The following is a 19,110-nucleotide window of genomic DNA, read 5'->3' on the forward strand; positions in this document are numbered from 1 at the left end:
GGGGCAGCCCGGGCCCAGGGAGGCCAGGAGCAGGGAGCAGGGGGCAGAGCGGAGCATCCCGGCACAGCCAGGGCACAGCCAAGGGACAGCACAGGCACGGCTCTGTGGCCAGGGTGTGGGCGCAGAGGCTGGGGCCATGGAGCTGAGGGCAAGAAGCAGCTGTGGAAGCCCGGCCAGGCCGGTTCACAGCCACATGGGTGGGGAGACACTGGCAGGTGTGTCCTGAGCCCTGTCTGTCCACCTGCAGGGCCATGGCCGTGCGCCTAGCTGCACAGCCCTGATGAGGTGCCTGCACCCTTATCAGGCAGAGCCCGAGTCTGAGGACACAGGCAGCCCAGCACGTTCTGAATGCCACACAGCGACCTCCCTAAGCTGGCCTCTGCCAGAGCACCTCACCCCTCTGAAATCTCTTGCCATGAAGTCAGCTGCCACCAACCCTGACATAGCAGCCACTATGCAGCCAGAGAGTGCCAGCCAGGAACCCAACACTGGCCCCACACCCTGACACCTGCAGATCTAGCGCACACGGCTGGGCACCTGCACCGACCCTGCCACCCCCGCCCCCTGCCCCGTGGCCATGAGAGCAGGGACAACTGGACGCATTTCACCGAAGAGAAACAGGCTGGGGAGCCCCGGAACCACTGCCCAGTCTCTTGACAAGGATGGGTCAGGCTCGGAGGCTCTGACGGCAGCTCAGCACCTCTGCCTGACACCACTTGGACACTACCGAGCCATCTTCCAAAGCTGGCTGAGGAGGACCCAGGACCAGGGAGCTCAAGGGACCTGCCAAAGGCCACCCGATGTTGCCATGCTCCAACGCTGGGCCCCAGCCGTGGGCCTCCCATGTGGGGACAACGTGGATGCAAAAACTCATGTTTGAGTGGCTTTGTCGACTGAGAATCCTCCTCAGCGTCACCGCAACTGTTTCAGAGTCACCACTAGCCCTGTCCTCCAAATCTGGGACCCTTCCAGCTCCGTCCAAAACCTGGCCCTGAACAACTTCAGGGCAACTCAGAGACAAAACAATGAAAATAACCACACAAACACCTCCCTAAAGGACTACCACCCCTAGGAGAGGTCAGAGGGCCAGCCCGGCTCACCACAGGGCTGACGGGACAGTCCCCTAGGAAACCCTCCAGAAGGCAGCTTGGTCTGGGCCTTTGAAGGGTCATGACTGAACCTGGTCGATCTCGCTCCAGGATCTGTGGTAAAGCACACTCAGCCAGGCTCGGGTGGGAGATAGAGGGGACAGGAACCGGTAAGGCAGGGGTGGGTCAGTGCCCTCTAGGGACGTTTCTGACCTTGTGTGTCACTTTTAAAATTTGAGAAAGAGGAAGAAGGGCTGGGAGTGTAGCTAATGATGGCAGGGCGCCTGCCTAGCATGCCCGAGGCCCTGGGTGGGACCCCAGTACCGCAAAAAAGAGGACAAGAAAGAGAAAGGCAAAGAAAGAACATTGGGCGCGGGCTTGCAGGCCTCCCACCGGGGACAACCCAGAGGACCGGCAGCCAGCCAGGGAGGAGACCGGTGGGGAGGGACCACAGTGCCGCCCACTTACCACCCCAAACGCCTTCCCAGGGGCTCAACAAACGGCCACACGGAAGCGCTGGAGAGCTATGTGGACTGGGAGGACGCCGCCGGCCATGGTGAGGGGGCAGCAGGTGAAACCGGACTGTGGCCAGCAGACTGGGTCCTGCACTGCATGCTAAGCTCACCGACTTGGACGACAGTACACCAGGTAAGTGAGAGTGCTCCCGTCCCCCAGGGCTGACCTATCACACTGAGATGTCCAGGAGTAAAGAAGTGTTGTTGGCGATGGGGTCTCAAGTGACTCCGATGGGAGACGTGCCCACAGGTGAGAGCTCTGGATACGGCTAACAATGCAGAAGGTTCACGGTGGGCGACAGGGTAGGCAACCAGCCTCCAAGTGGCCCCTGACGATCCCCTCCTCCTGGTGTTCAGTCACCTCCCACAAGGCACCAAGGCTGGTCTGTGACCAGTGCAATTTGGAATGGCAGGTGTGGTCAACCGTAGGTCACTTCCCAGATTCGGTTATAAAACAAGACTGCAAATGTCACTCTGAGCAGCCCCACCCGGCTCTCCTTCCACTGGGGAAGCCAGATGTGGACTGTGCGGACCTAACCTTTACAGACCCCCCTCGGGGAAGCACTGAGGCCTCTGGCCAACAGCCACAGGAGAGCTGGAAGCAGACTCCCCAGCTTAGTGGGGCCCAGTGACTGCAACCCCAGCTGACACCTCGATCATAACCTCACGAGGGACTCAGAGGCAGACCCCTCAGCCCGCTGCTTCCAGGCCCTGACTCACACTGAGAGACACACTGATGCTTGCTGCTTTAAGCTGCTAAGTTTTAGGGGTCACTTATCACACAGCAACAGATAACTAACAAATGTGGTTAAAGAATAAAGAACTCTTCGGGTGCCCTGGCGCACACATGCCTGTAATCCCATGAGCTCTGGAGGCTGAGGCAGGAAGATCCCGAGTTCAAAGCCAGCCTCAGCAAAAGTGAGGTGCTAAGAAGCAACTCAGTGAGACCCTGTCTCCAAATAAAATACAGAATAGAGCTGGGGATGTGGCTCAGTGGTCGAGTGCCCCTGAGTTCGATCCCCAGTACCAAAGAGAGAGAGAGAGAGAAATGCACATCAAAAGCAGCCCAGAGTGTCATGTTTTAACTCATCACTTTGGGAATAAGTCAAGTGTCCAGTAAAGACTTTCATGCACGTTGTCCACACTGGACAGTCGGCTACGACTCCAGAGGGGTGCAGTTCGCCCGCAGTGACTGGATCGCAAGTGCACATCCGCTTATTGCAGCCAACAAGCTCCCAGGAAGTGAACAGACTGCCGCACGGGGAATGTGGCAGGGACTGGGGCTTCTTGCGGCGCCATGTGGAGCCTAATGCCCATCAGTAGCCACGTACCAGGGAGATGAACACCACTGTCCCCAGAGGAAGGCTTCCAACTATACCCGGGGATGAGGACACGTGCCCCAGGCCACCTAAACATATAATGCACAGTCTGGGGGCCAACGGGACAGAACGGAAAGCTGCCTTTCAGTAGACTGCACCCACACGAGGACCTGGAAGGGTGTATAAAACAAGTTGCTGTGGGCTGGGGATGTGGCTCAAGCGGTAGCGTGCTCGCCTGGCATGCGTGCGGCCCGGGTTCGATCCTCAGCACCACATACAAACAAAGATGTTGTGTCCGCCGAGAACTGAAAAATAAATATTTAAAAAATTCTCTCTCTCTCTCTAAAAAAAAAAAGAGTCTATAAAAAAAAAAAACAAACAAGTTGCCGTGGTTACCTGGAGGGGGACAGGTGGCAGTAGGGGGGAGGCAGGGCCAGGGTGACACACTGTGCCCTGACACAGAAGAAACCCACGACATTACCAACTGCACCCATAGGGTGCCATTACAGGGGATTTTTTTTTTCTGTATCTTCTAAATTTTCTAAATAAGCATTAAATTCTTATGTGTATACATGTGTGTATATGTACACGTGTATACACACACCACACACATGTCCCTCCTGGTGCTGGGGAGTGAGCCGCGGGCCTCATGCATGCTCAGCAAGTGCTCTACTAGGCTGCACTCCAGCCCAATCAGTTTTGAAAACACTGCCACAGGAGTATTTATCAAGAGATTCTGGCCTGGGGACAGAGCTCAGTTGGTAGAGTGCTTGCTCTCTACATGTATAAGGCCCTGGGTTCAGTCCCCAGCACCACAAAAAAAAAAAAAAAAGATTTCAACTGTCCATGAGGATGGCAAGATGCTCAGCCTCGTGTACGATTAGAGAAAAGGACAGGGAACTGATGTTCTGTGGCCCAGGGAAGAGCAGGCTAGCTGTGACCTGGTGCTGGTGGGCTGTGGGAGGAAGCCCTTGGTGGCCCAGCCCCGTGCAGGGCAACCAGGTGACATTTACATAAAATGTTTGGGAAGCGCTTTGCTCTGAAGCCCACGGTTCTCCTTCTAGAAATCTACCCTGCAGATGTGTTCAGTACGGACTCCAGATGTTTTAAGTGCTGTTGTTAGCTGTGACAAGGGACCACCTTGAGTATTCCTGAAGAGGGAACTGAATACATACTTCAAGGTGACTTCAAACAGCTGGCCCTGTGACAGCTGAATGGGGAAAGAGGTATATAAAGGAATTATGTCTGCACTGAGCACGTTCAAACATTTTTTTCTTACTATTCCCTGAGGAATACAGCGTGACAACACTCACATAGCACATCGTCTCAGGCACTGTAAGTCACCTATGAACAACCTAAATCCCAGGGGAGCAGGTGCTGTCAGGGTGGGGCACTGCTGGACAGAGCCCTCGCCCAGCTCACACGGCCCTGGGTTCCAGCCCCAGTACTGTGAGAATCAACACTGAAAAATCCACGTGAGGTTACAGAGGGGCTCCGCATCTACAGAGCCTTGGTGTCTGCGTGGGGGTCTTGGAACCAACCCCCCTGCAGGGAGGGAGGGATAACGATCATGAGCCACAATAGAAAGACCTCAAAGGAGAGCACACCAAGGCCACAGGTCAGATCTGCCCACTGCCTGGCCTGGCCTACCATCTTCTATGTCCCATGAGATAAGAAACATTTTTACATTTTTAAATGATTGGAGGAAATTTTAAAGTAGAATAGTATTTTGTGACTCATGAAAATCATATGACATTCCAAATTTCAGTGTCTTGGAGTTTTACTGGAACATTCCAAGCTTGTTTGCTGTGGTTTATGCTGCTTCTCCACTACAGCGAGAGCTCAGGACCGGCATGCTGGCTCATTATGGCGAGCTTGCCTGGAGAAACAAATAACTAAATAATGGAGAAGGACAGAAGACTTGGCCCGGTTATTTTTGTTCCACAGTAAAACATACACTCTTTCCAGGCGCCCAACCCTGACCTAAGGGCATTACATACATCAATTTATTTAGTCCTTGTAACTGTAAAGTAGCTGCTATTATCCTTATTTTTACAGATAAGGAACCCGAGGCCCAGAGAGGCCAGCAACTTGCCCAAAGTCACAGAGCCTGTGGGGCCAGGGGCCCAAGCACTCTTCCTCACAGTCCTCCCAGGCGTGGGTGCCACATGCTCCCTGTGCCCATTCGCAATGACTCAAGTCACCCCATGGGCTGTGATCAGATTTACGAAGAACACAAGAGAGAGAACAGGAAACACTGGTGTGCATCATGCAGGGCACCGGGGAAGCTCTGTGTTCAGTGACACATACACACAGGTGTTCCCTGGGTGGTGACATTAAGAGGCACTCTGATCCAAGGTGGGTGGGGAAGTCGTCTGAGAGGCAGGCCTCCAACACTGTTGCTAAAGAAGCAAAGCCGGATGCACAATGCGGTTTGGGGGCTTCTGTCTGCACAGACATGAGAGGAAAGTGCATGTGTACACAACGCACACGCACGCACACACACACACACGCACACGCACTCGCACGCATGCACAGTCAAGTCTACCTGGGTCAGAGCTCAGAGGCTGGACGGCAAGGAATTACTGCTTGAATCTCATATGCTTCTCAAAGTGAGTGACCACATCGCTCCAGGGCACCCTTGGTGACCACTGACCCCCTCACTGCTCACTGACCACCACTGGAGAGCCTCCCACACGTCAGGCATCAGGGTAGGCAACCGCTGCACAGGGCCAAACCTGTGCACTGACCCAGGCGGCCTGTGTGTGATGGAATCAGCTCACATCCCTACCTGCCGGTCCAAGTGCCCACAGGGTCACTACCATCCCTGAGCGCTAGCCTGTGCACAGCCACGCGTGGTCAGTCGGGGGCCTCACTCCATTCTGCAGGTGAGGAAACTGCACTTCTGACAGCTGACTACACAGAGCGGGATTCACACCTAGGCCTGTCTCTTGCCACAAATTGCCAGGGTTTGGATCCAGGCTCTGCCCTGACCAGCTGGGCAGCCTGGGCAAGCAAATTCATCTCTCTGGGCCTCAACTTCCTCATCTGTAAATGGGGGATGAACACCACCCACCTGAAGGAGGCGCCATAGGGTTTCGATGAGAGGCTGGCTGTGAAGTGTGCGGCTTGCACCGAGAGACAGACAGGGCTGCCATCTGTGGAGTGATTGCCACACACCCTCTTCCTCAAGCCTCCAGCCCTTCAGCCCTTCAGCCATTTCCAAACCGTCCCCCAAACCTTTGCACTCCTCTCCCTCATCTCTGCTAGCTCCCAGCCTGAGACACTGCCCCCTTTCCCTGGAGACCCCCCCAGCCACCTCAAGGTCTCCACTTCCACTCTTGTCTTCCGACAAACCATCTTCCAATGGCAAGTTACCGGAGCATGCTGCGGCCTGGCTGGGGACTGTCCACCCCTTCTAGGTCCAAACTCCTCGATGGCCCATGGGAGCTGTGGCTTCTCCGACCCATTCTTGCTCCGCCACTCCTCCCCGCTGCCTCATCCCAGCCTGGGGCTCTGCAAATGCAGGGTCCCCTCAGGGCATAGGCCCTCCTGCACAGGGAGCGGTGCCCCTGCTGCACTCGCTGCTGCCACCACCACCCATGCCCTCTCTGGCTGGCTGCAGGCCGGTGACAGGCCTGAGTCTCCCTCCACTTCACTGTGGTGGGCTCGACACAGAGCCGGCCACGGAGTGCTCCTGAGGCTAGGTGTCCCTCCATCCTGTGTTCCCATCCGCTGGGCACCCGCTACCTGCCAGGCACTTCTGGGCACAGGGGACACACCCCCTGCCCTCCCAGAGCCTAGATTATGGCAGAGTGCGAGTTACTCAACAGAGACCGTGCCCTTTGGGCAGGAGGACACGAGCACTTTGGAGAAGGCAGGAGCAGGCTGGGCTGCAGTCTCTGAAGTGCCTGGGGAGGAGCAGATAGGGCCCTCGACCTGGGCTGTCTGGAATTTCGTTTTGCTTTTTGGTACCAGAGACTGAACCAAGGGTTGCTTAGCCACTAGCCACATCTCCAGCCCTTTCTATTTTATTTGAGACAAGGTCTCGCTAAGTTGCTGAGGCTGGCCTTGAACTTAAGATCCTCCTGCCTCAGCCTCCCAAATCGATCCAGGACTCTGTTTTAAAAGTGAAAGTCCTGCGATCGAGAGCTGAAGGCTGTACTGGTGAACAGGGAGGGCCTATTGCCTCAGGACGAGCAGGAGAGCTAGCACTCAGCACGCATCTTCTCATCCACAACCACCAAGGCGCAAGAGTACACAGGTCTCCACAGTGCCCTCAGGAGGGCTCCCACCCTAGCGGGGTGGCCTGGAGAGGAAGTCACCAGCCAGGCAGCTTCAGCTCATGCATTTTCAAAACAGGACCCCTCATCCCCCTGCCCCTTCCTGCCTTTCTCCCTGGGTGCCATCCTAACCCTGTGTCTCTTTGGTGACTGTCACTGGCCCCAGGCCTCCTCCCATAATGACAGCTAGGAACAATAATGACCTAACCATTTCTGGCGGATTCCCTCCTTCACTGCCTACAGCTGCTGCCCCTCCCCCATCCGAGGGAGGCCTGAAGAAGCAGGTGGCTCAATGTCACATGGCAAAACCACAGCTGTCCAAGGCCAAAGGCCATGCTGATCTCTGCCACCTGGCCCATGCTGAGGCCACTGCCTCTTCTCTCCACCTGTCCCTTGTCCTTTTCAAAGACTACACCATCCACTCCTGCAGAGCAAAGTGGCCCTCCATGACTTCTTATGTTTACATGACAACGACTCATATGAGACAGGAGCTCATTTTCCCTACAGGTAGAGTTTCTATAAATCAATAATAAAATGACCAGTGACCCAAACTTTAAAGCAATTTCATAGAACGGAACTTACAAATAACCTTTCCTCTGAAAACTTGCCTGACCTTATTCATAATAAAAGAAATACGTATTGAAACAACATACGGTAGTTGTTGTCACCTATCAGCTTGGCCAAGTTCAATACCAGCGAGACTTCAGGAAAACAGGTACAAATCATGTACTGATGATGAAGATCAAGCTGATTTAGACCCACAGAGGGCAATCTGGCCAAGGGCAACCCCCTGTAAGAACTCAGCCCACAGAATCATGGACACACTCATTCTCTACAACTAATGACCAAGCCTGGCCTAGCACGCCACCACACAGCTGTAGAAAAGAAGAATGTCTCTAAGGTCACTGGAAATGATAAGATGCGACCTGTAGGCAGAGTATGCTGTGTTTGTAAAAATGGAAAGAAAAGAATGCACGTGTGACTTTCCTCTATGTACAGAAAAGAACTGCAAGACGCCACCCCAGGGAGCTTCAGAGGCTGAGGAAGGGGCTTTTCACCACCCCTTTTAGCATCTCCTGGGATGTGAACCCTCGGGGGCGTCACTTACTCCAGTGTGAGCATGGCAACTTTAAGAAATAACTCATTTCCCGCTGGAGGCATCCTGTGTCCCTGCCTAGAGTGTGGGCTCCCAGGGCTGGACCTGGTCTCAACTGTCCCCGCTCTCTGGAGACACTCACAAAATATGGACAGGCGGTGGGGGGGGGGGGCAGGGGGCCAGGGGGGCACACGGAGTCAGCGAGACAGAGGCAGGCAGGGCAGAGCGGGGAGGAGAGCAGGAGCAGGGGCGAGGCTGGGTCTCAGCCAAGGACAGAGGCTGCTGGGGTTCATCTACCTGGGGGGCTGGAGCCGGGGAAGCCTGGCTGTCGGGGGCCTGAGGGCCGAGGCCAGCTCCTTTGGCGGTGGGGGTGGCCAAGGCTGGGTCTTGGGCGGGAGGCGGGGCGCTGACTATGACCGAGGCAGGCACGGAGAGGTGGGGGCCCTCTGTGGAGAGGGGCTGCTGGCTCCTCTCCTGCAACGGGCAGCCCGCACAGGGTCAGAAGACCACCCCACGGACCCCCGCCCCCCACCAGAGACCGCTGCTCCCCTGGGTCCAGAGAACGTGTGGTGGGCAGCCAGCGTTCCAGGGGCCAGGGAAGCTGCAACCCGGACCCCGGGCACCAGTCCATTGGGTGTCTTCCAGCCCCACCCACTCCCCCCTTCTGCTGTCTGTCTGTCCGTCGCCCGGTCTTGCCCACTGAGAGGTCCTCCTCCTTGTCTGTCAGTTGGCTAGCAGGTCCCTTCCCCTGACTGTCCGTCCTTCCCCTGATCTGTCTGTCAGCCAGTCCTGCTCTCTGCACACCCGCTGGCCAATCTGCCAGTCTGCCCCCTGCTGTCTCGGCCAGGTCCTTCACCCTGACCTCCTGGGGGTCAGCTGTGCCCACAGGACCTGTGCTGAGACACTCCCCCTCCGCCGCTGGCTGCCTTTTCCACATCTGGTTTCGGCTGGGGGACAATCCTCAACTCCCCCCCTTGGCCCAGTCCCCCCGCCTGGCCCAGCCCTGGTACCTGGGGCAGGAACATCTGCAGGGAGTCCTGAGTGAGGATGGCCGTGGCGGCTGCAGAGGGTGGCTGCCCCAGGACGATCTTCTCCGGGCTGGATGCCAGTCCTGGGCTGGGCTGGGGGGTAGTAGCCTGAGGTGGGGCAGCAGCCTGAGGGGTGGGGGCCTGTGGGGGTTGCTGCACTTGAGGCTGTTGGAGGCCCAGAGGCAGTGGTGTGCTGACCGCTGGGGGGACTGGGGGAGCGGGCTGCACCGTGAGGACTGGTGTGGCCTCCCCGGCGGTGGCAGCGGGGGTAGCCGGCTGCACCAGCCCATCGGGAGTATTGAGCATGGCCACGGCACTGGGGGGCAGCGTGACACCCTGGAGGACGGTGGTGGCAGCAGGGCCAGCGGGTGCCGGCTGGCTCTGTGTGGGCAGGCTGCCGGCAGCGAGTGACACGGGCATCTGGAAGAGTGCGGGCTGGCCCACCTGGATGGGGGCGGCCGAGAGGATGTGGGCAGCACTGTGGGCCCCCGAGTGCGGGGCCAGCACAGGGCCCAGGCTCAGCGGGCCTGCCAGGTTCTGGTTGGTGAGGATGGGGTTGGCGATGAGTTGTCCACCTGCGTGGGGGGCGGCGGCGGTCAGGATCTGTCCCCCCACGTTGGCCGGCAGAGCTGAGAGCGACTGGGGGAGCTGGACGGCAGGCGTGCCGGGCAGCAGGAACTGGTTCTGGCCGGGCAGCATGTGCTGGGCTGGGATGACGATGCTGCTGCCTTGGTTCAGGAGGTGGAGGCTCATGGACTTGTTCAGGGTCCCGGGGGCCGGGGATGGGGCTGCGCCCGTGGTGGTGACAGGGGGCTGCTTGAAGACGTTGGCCTGCAGGGCGGGCGCCGGGAAGCCCGAGAGCACCACGTTCTGGCCTGCCTTGCTCGCTGCCATGAAAGTCAGGTTCTGGGGGGCCTTGGGCGGCTGCTGCAGGGTCCCTGGTTCGCCCTGGATGGTGAGCGTGGCGCCCGTGGGGGCGAACGGCTTGGGCGTCAGCTGGTAGAGCTTGGGGGGCAGCACGCCTGCAGGCTTGGGCTGGATGGGTGTGGGGGTGCGGTGCAGAATCACATTGGGTGCTGGCACCAGTGGCGACGTGCCGAGGCCGGGGGCCACCGCCAGGGGCTGTCCTGAGGGTGCCCCGCTGGCTGCTGCCGTGGCTGCCCCCGTCCCCGCGAACACAGAGTTCCCGTTGAGTGTAGTGGCTACAGCCGCTGGGAGGCTCTTCTGGATGACCAGGCCTGCCCCCTGGGGGGACACACCAGCTGAAGCCAGGGTCACTGGCTCTGAGGGCCCAGCTGCTGAGGCCAGGTAGCCGCTGACAGGCACCTGCTTGGCCAGCAGCTGGGATGTGGGTGGGTTGAGCGCCATGACGGGCTGCCCCACCACCTGGATGGGTGCCAGGCCAAGGGTAGCCGCTGTGGTTCCCCCAGGGCTGCCATTGGGCAGGCCCTGGAGGCCTGGGATGGGCTGCAGGGTCACATTGCCCAGGCCTACGGGCTGCAAGAAGGGCTGGACACTCAGGGCCTTGTTGACCATGTCCTGGGGGGGGACCAAGGCCTGGTGGGTCAGCACAGTGGGTGGGGCCTGTAGCCCCAGAAGGTCGGCACTGCCTGGGAAGAGGGCCTGGGGTCCTGCGGCCACAGCGGCTGCCCCTGCAGCACCCGTGGGACCTGCCCCACCATCCGCGGGCTGCAGGGTGGGCAGTTGGAAGGGACCCAGGTCCAGCTCGGCCTCGGCCTCGAGCGTCTGCTCAGTGATGTTGGCTTCCTGGAGGCTCTGCTGCAGGATGTCGCAGGGCTGGTCGGCGCCCCCGCCGCCCCCGCCGCCCCCTGTGGCAGGCGAGCCCAGAATGTCATCTTCCAGGAAGTCCAGGTCCACACTGGGCGCCGGCTGGCTGGGCTCTGGGTTCAGGTGGTTGCCAGGAGCTTCTTGCACATGGAGCTGAGGTGAGGGAGGGGAAGGGGGAGAGCTGAGGTTAGTGAAGAGCACACCCGGCGTCACCGTCACCGCAGCCTGTTCAGGAAACTCCACGGGCTGCGGCTCAGCGTCAGAGCGCTCGCCTGGCACTTGCAAGTCCCTGGGTTCGATCCCCGGCACCACATAGAAATAAGTTAATAAAACAAAGTATCGTGTCCAACTACAACTAAAAAATAAATATTAAAACAAAAAAACAGAAAGAACACTCCAGCCAGAACGTGCTGGCCCTGCGATGTGACCCCAGCTCTGCCAGCGCCTGGGTGGCAACCTGGGGCTTGCTTAGTCTGACTTCAGTTTCTCACGGGTCCCATCAGCAGATGGTAATAAAAATGAATTTTTAAATAGTTCCTTTTTATTTTTTATTTTGAGTCAGGGTCTCACTAAGTTGCTTACGGCCCCCCTGAATTGCTGAGGTTGGCCTCAAATTGCAATCCTCCTGCCTTGGTCTCCTGAGGTGCCAGGATTATCGGCGTGCGCCACCATTCCTGGCGAGTTCAACATTTCCAAAGCCCTTTTCAGCCTGAGGGGGACACAATCCAGGCTGCGCGTGTGTGAGCTGGAGCCCCACGGGCGGTATTTGGGCTTGGAATATGTCACCTTCACTAATCTTAGACCAGATAGTGGATCAAAACCTGTAACTTGAAAGTCCTGAATGAACCCACGGAGGGCTTAGAGCAACGCCCAGAACAGTACGTGTGTGAGAAACAGAGAGGTTATTATTGTCCCTGTTTTTAGTAAAAGCCCAGCAAGAGGTGCTGCTACATCCTCCTTCCAAGCAGGGAGGCCACCTGGGCCCCAGCTGGTGAGGACAGAGGAGGGGGCACCGCAGGACAGGGCTCTGTTTGGCCAAACTGAATGAGCACCTGGGAGGCCACTGTGCCCTGGGGTTCTAAGGCCAAATGGTACGAAGTGCCAGCCTTAGGGACAGTGTGAGAACTAACCGACACCAGGTGTGAAATGTGCTAGGAACCCAGCCGGGGACCTCACAGGTGAAAGAGTGACAGTTACGATGGGAATAACAATCACAAAATAATAAAAGTACAGGGTTATCATCGTCTCAGGTCTATACACATAACAACTCTGCCGGGACATGTTGTTGTTGTTTCTAAATGTAAACATTTATATCATGAAAGGCAGATTACTTGGAATATAATATTACAGTCGCTGGAAGAACTAAATGGAAATTAGCATCCGCACCATTTGTACCTTAAAATACCGAGAGCCGGGCGCAGGGAAAGAGGCCAGGGCAGGGGCCCAGCAGGTGCTCCAGTGCGTCCCGAGTTCCCCACTCTGAACTTTGTGGTCACCACACCTTCATCCCCCAGGCAGAGACATGTCTGTGTGAGGAGGCCCCTCCCCAGGCCACCCTGCATGGCTAAGCCGGGGCAGGACCCCTGCCTTCCCCCACCCCTCTCTCCAGAGCAGTGTCCCATGATGAGCCCAGCTCCCAGAACTGCTCTGCACCAGCTGGCTCAAGGACATGCTGGCCTCACACACGGTCAGGGAAGTCCAACCGCGTGACTGCCCCACCTTGTTCCTGGTGACTGTTCCCTGCATTGGCTCATCAAAGCCTCCAGGGGACACACCCAGGCTTTCCCTCTGGCCTTTGGGGCCTCCTCCCACTGCCTGCTTTTTGAGCAACTCGAGCGATGACTGGGAGCGTGGACACTTACCCCAGGACCTTCATAGAAGGCACTTTGGGACTCCCCAGGGGCATCCAGGAGGTCATCGCTGTCCAGCTGCAACAAGACCCGTCCCCACCTAAAGTTAAAGGTCAGCAGGGCAGGCCCAAATTCTAGAGCAGTAACCCTGAAGGCAATTTGGGGTTATTCTAGACAAAAAGAGGAGGGTGAGGTGGAGGGTATAGGAACCTTGGCCCCAGAGAAAATGGGCTTGGTGGCCCACTCAGAACCCAAGGCACCCCAGGCCCAGGCCAAGCCCCAGGCTGGCCTTCAGGGCTCTTCTGGTGTCTTCCTTGGACTTGAGACCTCTGCCTCGGTGCCTGTGGCCAAGCCATGCCCCTGTCTTTGGCCCTCAGTCTCCGGCAGCGCGTCCTTCGGGTGCTGCCTGCTCCCGACCACTGCCCTTCCCTCTCACCAGGTCACCCCTTCTCCACACAGCTCACTACCTAACACACCACGGAGGCCTGTTTCTGAGAGGGTGAGGCCCGGTTCTGAGTTCCAGGAGCATCTCTGGTGCCTAGAACAGGCTCTGGCATCCGTACTTAAGGGCCCAGTGTGGGTCTGTCCATGGCTGAGGACTTCTAAAATTTTCTCTCAGCTGAAGGTCTCTCCAGAACTCCAACTTGCACATCCAACATCCCACCAGGAACTTCTGGAATCTGCCCTGAATTTCAACTCTTAGAAACACAGCACTACAATCCATTTAGTTGCTCAAGTCAAAATCTGGTAGTTGCTCGAGGCCCTCTCAATCCCCTGACATCAAATCCACTAGCAGTTCTATTAGTTCCACCTTCCAAACAGATCCTGAGCCAGCACTTCCCACCCCCCACTGCCTGAGTCGAAGCCAGGCCAGTGTCTTCCGCTGCATTTGCGCCAGCTCCGCGACTTACTCGGTACCTCTCCTCTCTAGCACGGAGCTCATCCCCTCCCTCTGAGCGTGGGCCAGACTTAAGGACTCTCTGCTGTGAATACAACATGACGGAAGCGACCATGCAGGACTCTGGAGACTGGGTCATAAAAGGTACTGTGGCTTCCTTCTTGTTCTTTCAGATCATTCCTCTGGGGGAACCCTGCTGCCATGTCCTGAGGACACTCCAGCAGTGCCACGGAGAGGCCCACTTGATGAGGAACTCAGGCCTCCTACAAGCAGCCATAGGCAGGAGTCATGGCAAAAGGACATTTTCTAGCCCCAGAGAGCCATCAGATGACACAGCCCCCGTCAATGTTTTGATTGTGCCATCATAAGAGTCCCTGAGCCAGAAACATCCACTTAAGTTGCCTGCAAGTTCCTAAGTATCACAAACTGTAACAGATGTCTCAAGTCATATGGAGAAGATTTGTTGCAAGGCCAGAGAAAACTACTAGAGCTGCTCATAGCCTCACCCTTGCTCCAATCTCCAGGGTGAAAACTGAATCTGGGATTCTCTTGCTCAATAACCCATGAGGGCTGCTGTCATGTTCTGAATGAAGAATCCAAACTCCTTTGTCAGGGCCTCCCAGGCCCACATAACCTGGTGACTTCTGTCCACTCCATCTTATGTCCTACTAGTTTCCCCTTCAGTTTGGCCCAATCAACCTTCTTTCTGTTCCTTGAATATGCTACTCCCTTTCCTACCTTTGTATCTGCCAGGAGCACTGTGGCTACTTTCAACATCATCCTCTCTGACCACAGCAGCTAATGGAAACTCTCATCCCTTTCATTTTCTTTTAATTGTGTGTGTGTGAGTATGTGTGTGTGTGTGTGTTGGGGGGGGGGTGTTTGTATGCGTACGCACACACAGATGCGCACACATTGCCAGGGAATGAATGAGGGCCTTGTGTGTGCTGGGCAGGTGTTACACCACTGAGCTACACTCCAGCCCAAACCTCTTTCTTGTGCAGAAGACATCATTATTTCTCACTATATTGTGCACAGTGGTTTCATATTACCTTTATTAATTATCGTCTTCTTTGCTTAGCAAAGAGATACATGTGGTGTAAGGGCAAGAATGTACTATTTTGCTCATCAATATAACCCCAGTACCTGGCTTATACAAAGCACAGAGCAGACATCTATTGAATCAAGGGGACACGTTTCACTGCCAATTCCATAGCTCTCTATCCAGGAATGCCTCTCTCTGACCCATATTTACCTTCTCGGATCCATGCAAGAAGTCATTGAGGGCCTGAGGGTCACTGAAAGAGAGAAAAGGAAGAGACACTGAGGAGGTGAGCTGGGAGGGGGAAGGGGAGTGGGGTGCTTGAGAGAGAGGGCGGGTGGGGAACCCATTACTCACCAAATCACGTCTAGTAAGCATCTCCCATCCTCATCATCCATCGCCACTGGATGGGGTGGGGTCAGGAAGAGGGCGAGGGAGACAAGGTTAGATCGTGACAGTTTGCTCAGTCCCCTCCCTTCAGGGGAGCCCCCTGGAGGGGTCAGAGTTTCTGCTTCCTTGAGTTTGTGGGGACAGATGAGAGCGGGTGCCCTCCCAGGCAGAAACTCCTGACCAAAGACAGCTCCCTTTCCTCATCCCCAGACTCCCCCAAACACCTGAGGATGACAATGACAGTGACATCAGCTGGGACCACACAGGCCCTGTGCTAAGTGCTTCAGATGCATTTAGCTAAATGAGTCCTCTCGGAAGCCTGTGTGTTGCGGGGGGGGGCGTGCTGCCACCTCTACTCTGCAGAGGAGGAGCTGGCGGTGCCAAGATGGCTGCTCTCTATTGTGCAGCAAGCAGGTGGCAGAGCCAGGCCCTGAACCCAGGGCGCCCCAGGCCTGCTCTTCACCAGTGTGCTGCCTGCTCCCTGGAGAAGGGCCTGGCTCAGAGTGGCACGTGGTAGGGGTCTGCCCCGTGAAGGAGCAGATCAGGGAGGGAGGGAATTGGGGTGGGGCCTATGGCCCCAGGTCCCAGGCCCCCTGAAGGCCATGCAGTGTGGTTCTCAAGGAAGGGAAGGAAATGGGGGAACCGAGGTGGAGGAAGGGGAGAGGGGCCCATGGGGTGGGCTACCCTCGCTGTCGGAGTGATGAGGATGGCGAGGGCTAACGTTTGCTGAGCGCCTGCCTCATGCCAGGCCTGGGCAGGTCACAAACGTTAGCCTGTCACCCCCGTGAGGAAGGGGTGTTCCTCCCCTGTCCCTCCAGACTGCCATCTTCCCATCTCTAAAGTTCATCCAGCCGCACCCCTCCCCCTAGACAGTGGACCCGCCTGTCCTTTCACCCACCCATCCCTTCCTGCCCCCCGGGTTCCTTCTGCCATCCCCCTTCCCTAGGGACACAGCAAGGGAGACAGAGTCCTCCAGCAGTGGGGGCTCACAGTCAGGCCTGGGGGGCTCTCACCTGCTGGTGAGTGCACGTAGGGGAGGGCCCTGAGCCCACTGAGGGCTTGGTGACTGCACAGGCAAAGCCCCGTGCGTTCACGATCCTGCAAGCTCTTTGTGGGTTCCAGCCCCTCACCCCAGTACACCCTCTGGACGTGCCTAACAGCTACCTCCTATGGGCACCCTGACCCACCAGCCTCGAGTGCTCTGGGATGGAAAGGAAGAGTGTGGGCCGGGGCCTCCAGTGGAGGCTGGGGCTTCTCTGAGAAGTGCCAGCGGAGGCTGATGAAACCCAAAGGCCTCTGGCCAGAAACATGCCCCAGCGACACACTGCATATGCTCCGAGGTCACAGATGGCCCCCCTGCCACACAGCGCAGACAGCCGCATAGCTGGGGCACTCCTGGGCTCTGCACATGGGTGGGGATACACGCTCTCCTGCCCCACCGCCAGCCCCCACGGTGCTTCCTTCTGCCACAAGCCCTGCCCTCCCCAACTAGCCAGGGCGGCCCACCAAGGCCAGAGCTGCAAAGGATCTGGAGGAAGGGGAAAAGGGGCAGTAAGGTCCTGTCTGCAACTGGCACGAGGCAGGGGGATGGCCCAAGTGACCTAGGCTGGAGCAGGAAGAGCGGAAGGAGGTCGCTAAGATAGATTTTGCCAAGTGGGAAAGTTCCTTCCTCATCCCACAGCCATGGTGGGCCCAGGGAGGGGCACGGAGGGATTCTTCCCCGGTTACCTGCGCTACAAACGAATCATGAAGGGAAGGAGGGGGTGTCCACTCCAGGTCTACGCGGGGCCCCCCGCTGGGGACTTGGAGAGTGTCCTTTCAGGGGCCAGCTGCAGAGAGAGAATGAGAGAGGTTGTGAGTGAGACAGAGGCGCAGGGTCAGGGATGGGTCAGCAGACAGAGAGGGGGACAGAGGAGATGGCGAGGGCTGAAAGGGCAAGGCTAAAGGGGTCGCAAGGACAGCGGGGATGAGCATGAGCTGAGGCCATGCGGTTCCCAGCACACAACACCACGTGCCAGCCACCCATGGCGTGCACCAGGCTGCAGCGCGTGCACCGGAGGTGGTCCCGGGCAGGGCCAGTTCTCCTGCCTCAAGGCCACTGAGTCCCACAGAGTTGTCACAAGCACTGAACTAGTGAACATGGAGCCATTGCTCCTGGAGACAAGGGCAGGTTTCTGTCAACCAGCCCAACGTCCCCCAGGTTTCCCCGTTTCAGGACACCCCTCAGCAGACGCTGTGGACACACCACAGGGAGCCGCGGCCTATGGGCCTGCCGCCTCCATGGTGCTTTAGCACAGGGCTTGGGGGCCATTCTAACTGGCAAAATTGTCACCAAAAAGCATAATGACATGAAAACATGGCACTAAAAGACTGACAAGAGGCTACTATGAGCTGAAATGAAAAGGCCGGACACTGGGAACTCCAATTTTTCATCACACTAGACCCTTTTGCACGTGACCAGGAAGGTACCATTTTTGCAAGTCAGTGAACTGCCCACAGGGAATCTGTGAGGGGCGAGGATAGACTGCAGCAATGACCATAAGAGCGGGCCTACTGTGCGCCAGCCCCTGGTGCGGGCATCAGGGTGTTCACTCATCTCTCCATCTCAGTCCCTACGAGGCAGGTGCTTACCACCCCTGTGTGTCGATGAGGAAATGGAGGCTCAGGGAGGGTGGCTCTCTGGTGAGCGGCCAGGGTGGACACCAGACAGCCCCCTCCAAACGCTGATTATCAGACTAGAAGCAAATACACGATTAGGAGGGGTTTGGAAAGCAATGGTGGTGCAGCAGAGAGGGACCACAGGCGCAGCCGGACTCTTGCCCTCTTTAGATCCTAGGCCTCAGAAAGACGTAGAGAGCTCTGTCAAAGACCATGGAGCACGGCCCCTTGGCATCTGGAACCCAGGCACGCTGCCTGTGGCTGGAGGTGCTCCCCAGCTTCAGAGGGCTTGCAGACCTTCTCCCTCCCTCTGCTGCTGGTTTCCAGCCGGGACCAAGCTCTGAGAGCTTCCTGCCAGCAGAGTCAGGGGCAGAAGAGCATCCTGTGGGTGATCTCCAAATGGGAACTCCAAGTGATCTATGGGAGTTTTCTTTTTGAGATGGGGTCATGCTGTTGCCCAGGCTGGCCTTGAACTGCTGGGCCCAAGGGATCCTCCTGCCTCAGCCTGAGTGGCTGGCACTATAGGTGTGCCCACTGTGCCTGCTTCTGAGAATTTTTTATTCATGTGTTTTTATTCCAATGGTAATATTAAAGAAAAGAACAGGGAATTTTCTGGACTGAGGAAAACATTCTGCATTGTGACTGGGCTGAGGATTAAGACAAACACCAGGGGTTGAAGGAGACAATCAATCTAAGTGTCCCCTGGGTTTATGATGAAAATGAGGAATTGCAATGGAGATTCTAGGTGTCATGATGGCTTCGTGTTTTCCCTTTTGCCTTCCCTTTAAGAGACACCCCTCCAGCATCTGGTGGGGGCGGTGACAGCACCACCTAGTTTACTGTACACCTACGAGCTGTGGGGGCTCAGGGCCTACTGTCCAGGACTGGGCTGCCAGCCACCAAGGCTATACGTGAGAAAGTCCGAGTTAGTTAAAGTCAAATGAAACCAGAGCAAAGGAATGAACAGGAACTTTCCAAAGAAAATACACAAGGTCAATAAACATAAAAAGATGCTTAGCATGATGGATCCTTAGGGAAAGGCAATCAAAACCACCAGGAGACTACCTCACACCCACGAGGGTGGCCACTTTCAAAAAAAAAAAAAATGCAGAAAGTAACAAGCGATGGCCAGGACACCGTGGCGGAGCTCAGCAC

At 56.9% G+C, this 19,110-nt stretch overlaps 1 protein-coding gene across 1 annotated transcript in view; it reads right to left on the reverse strand.

Annotated features, from left to right (window-relative positions):
• Positions 1 to 18,061, reverse strand: part of Bicra (BRD4 interacting chromatin remodeling complex associated protein) — a 27,966-nt gene extending 9,905 nt beyond the window's left edge. The window contains 6 exon segments of the mRNA XM_015496988.2: positions 8,444 to 8,775; positions 9,312 to 11,270; positions 12,980 to 13,045; positions 15,121 to 15,163; positions 15,265 to 15,310; positions 17,026 to 18,061. Of these exon segments, the coding sequence (XP_015352474.1) occupies positions 8,444 to 8,775; positions 9,312 to 11,270; positions 12,980 to 13,045; positions 15,121 to 15,163; positions 15,265 to 15,305 (2,441 nt within the window). The 5' untranslated portion in view covers positions 15,306 to 15,310; positions 17,026 to 18,061.
• Positions 18,062 to 19,110: the final 1,049 nt, after the last annotated feature.

The sequence above is a fragment of the Marmota marmota genome, unplaced genomic scaffold (genome assembly GCF_001458135.2).
Source record: "Marmota marmota marmota unplaced genomic scaffold, marMar, whole genome shotgun sequence".
Taxonomy (NCBI): Eukaryota; Metazoa; Chordata; class Mammalia; order Rodentia; family Sciuridae; genus Marmota; species Marmota marmota.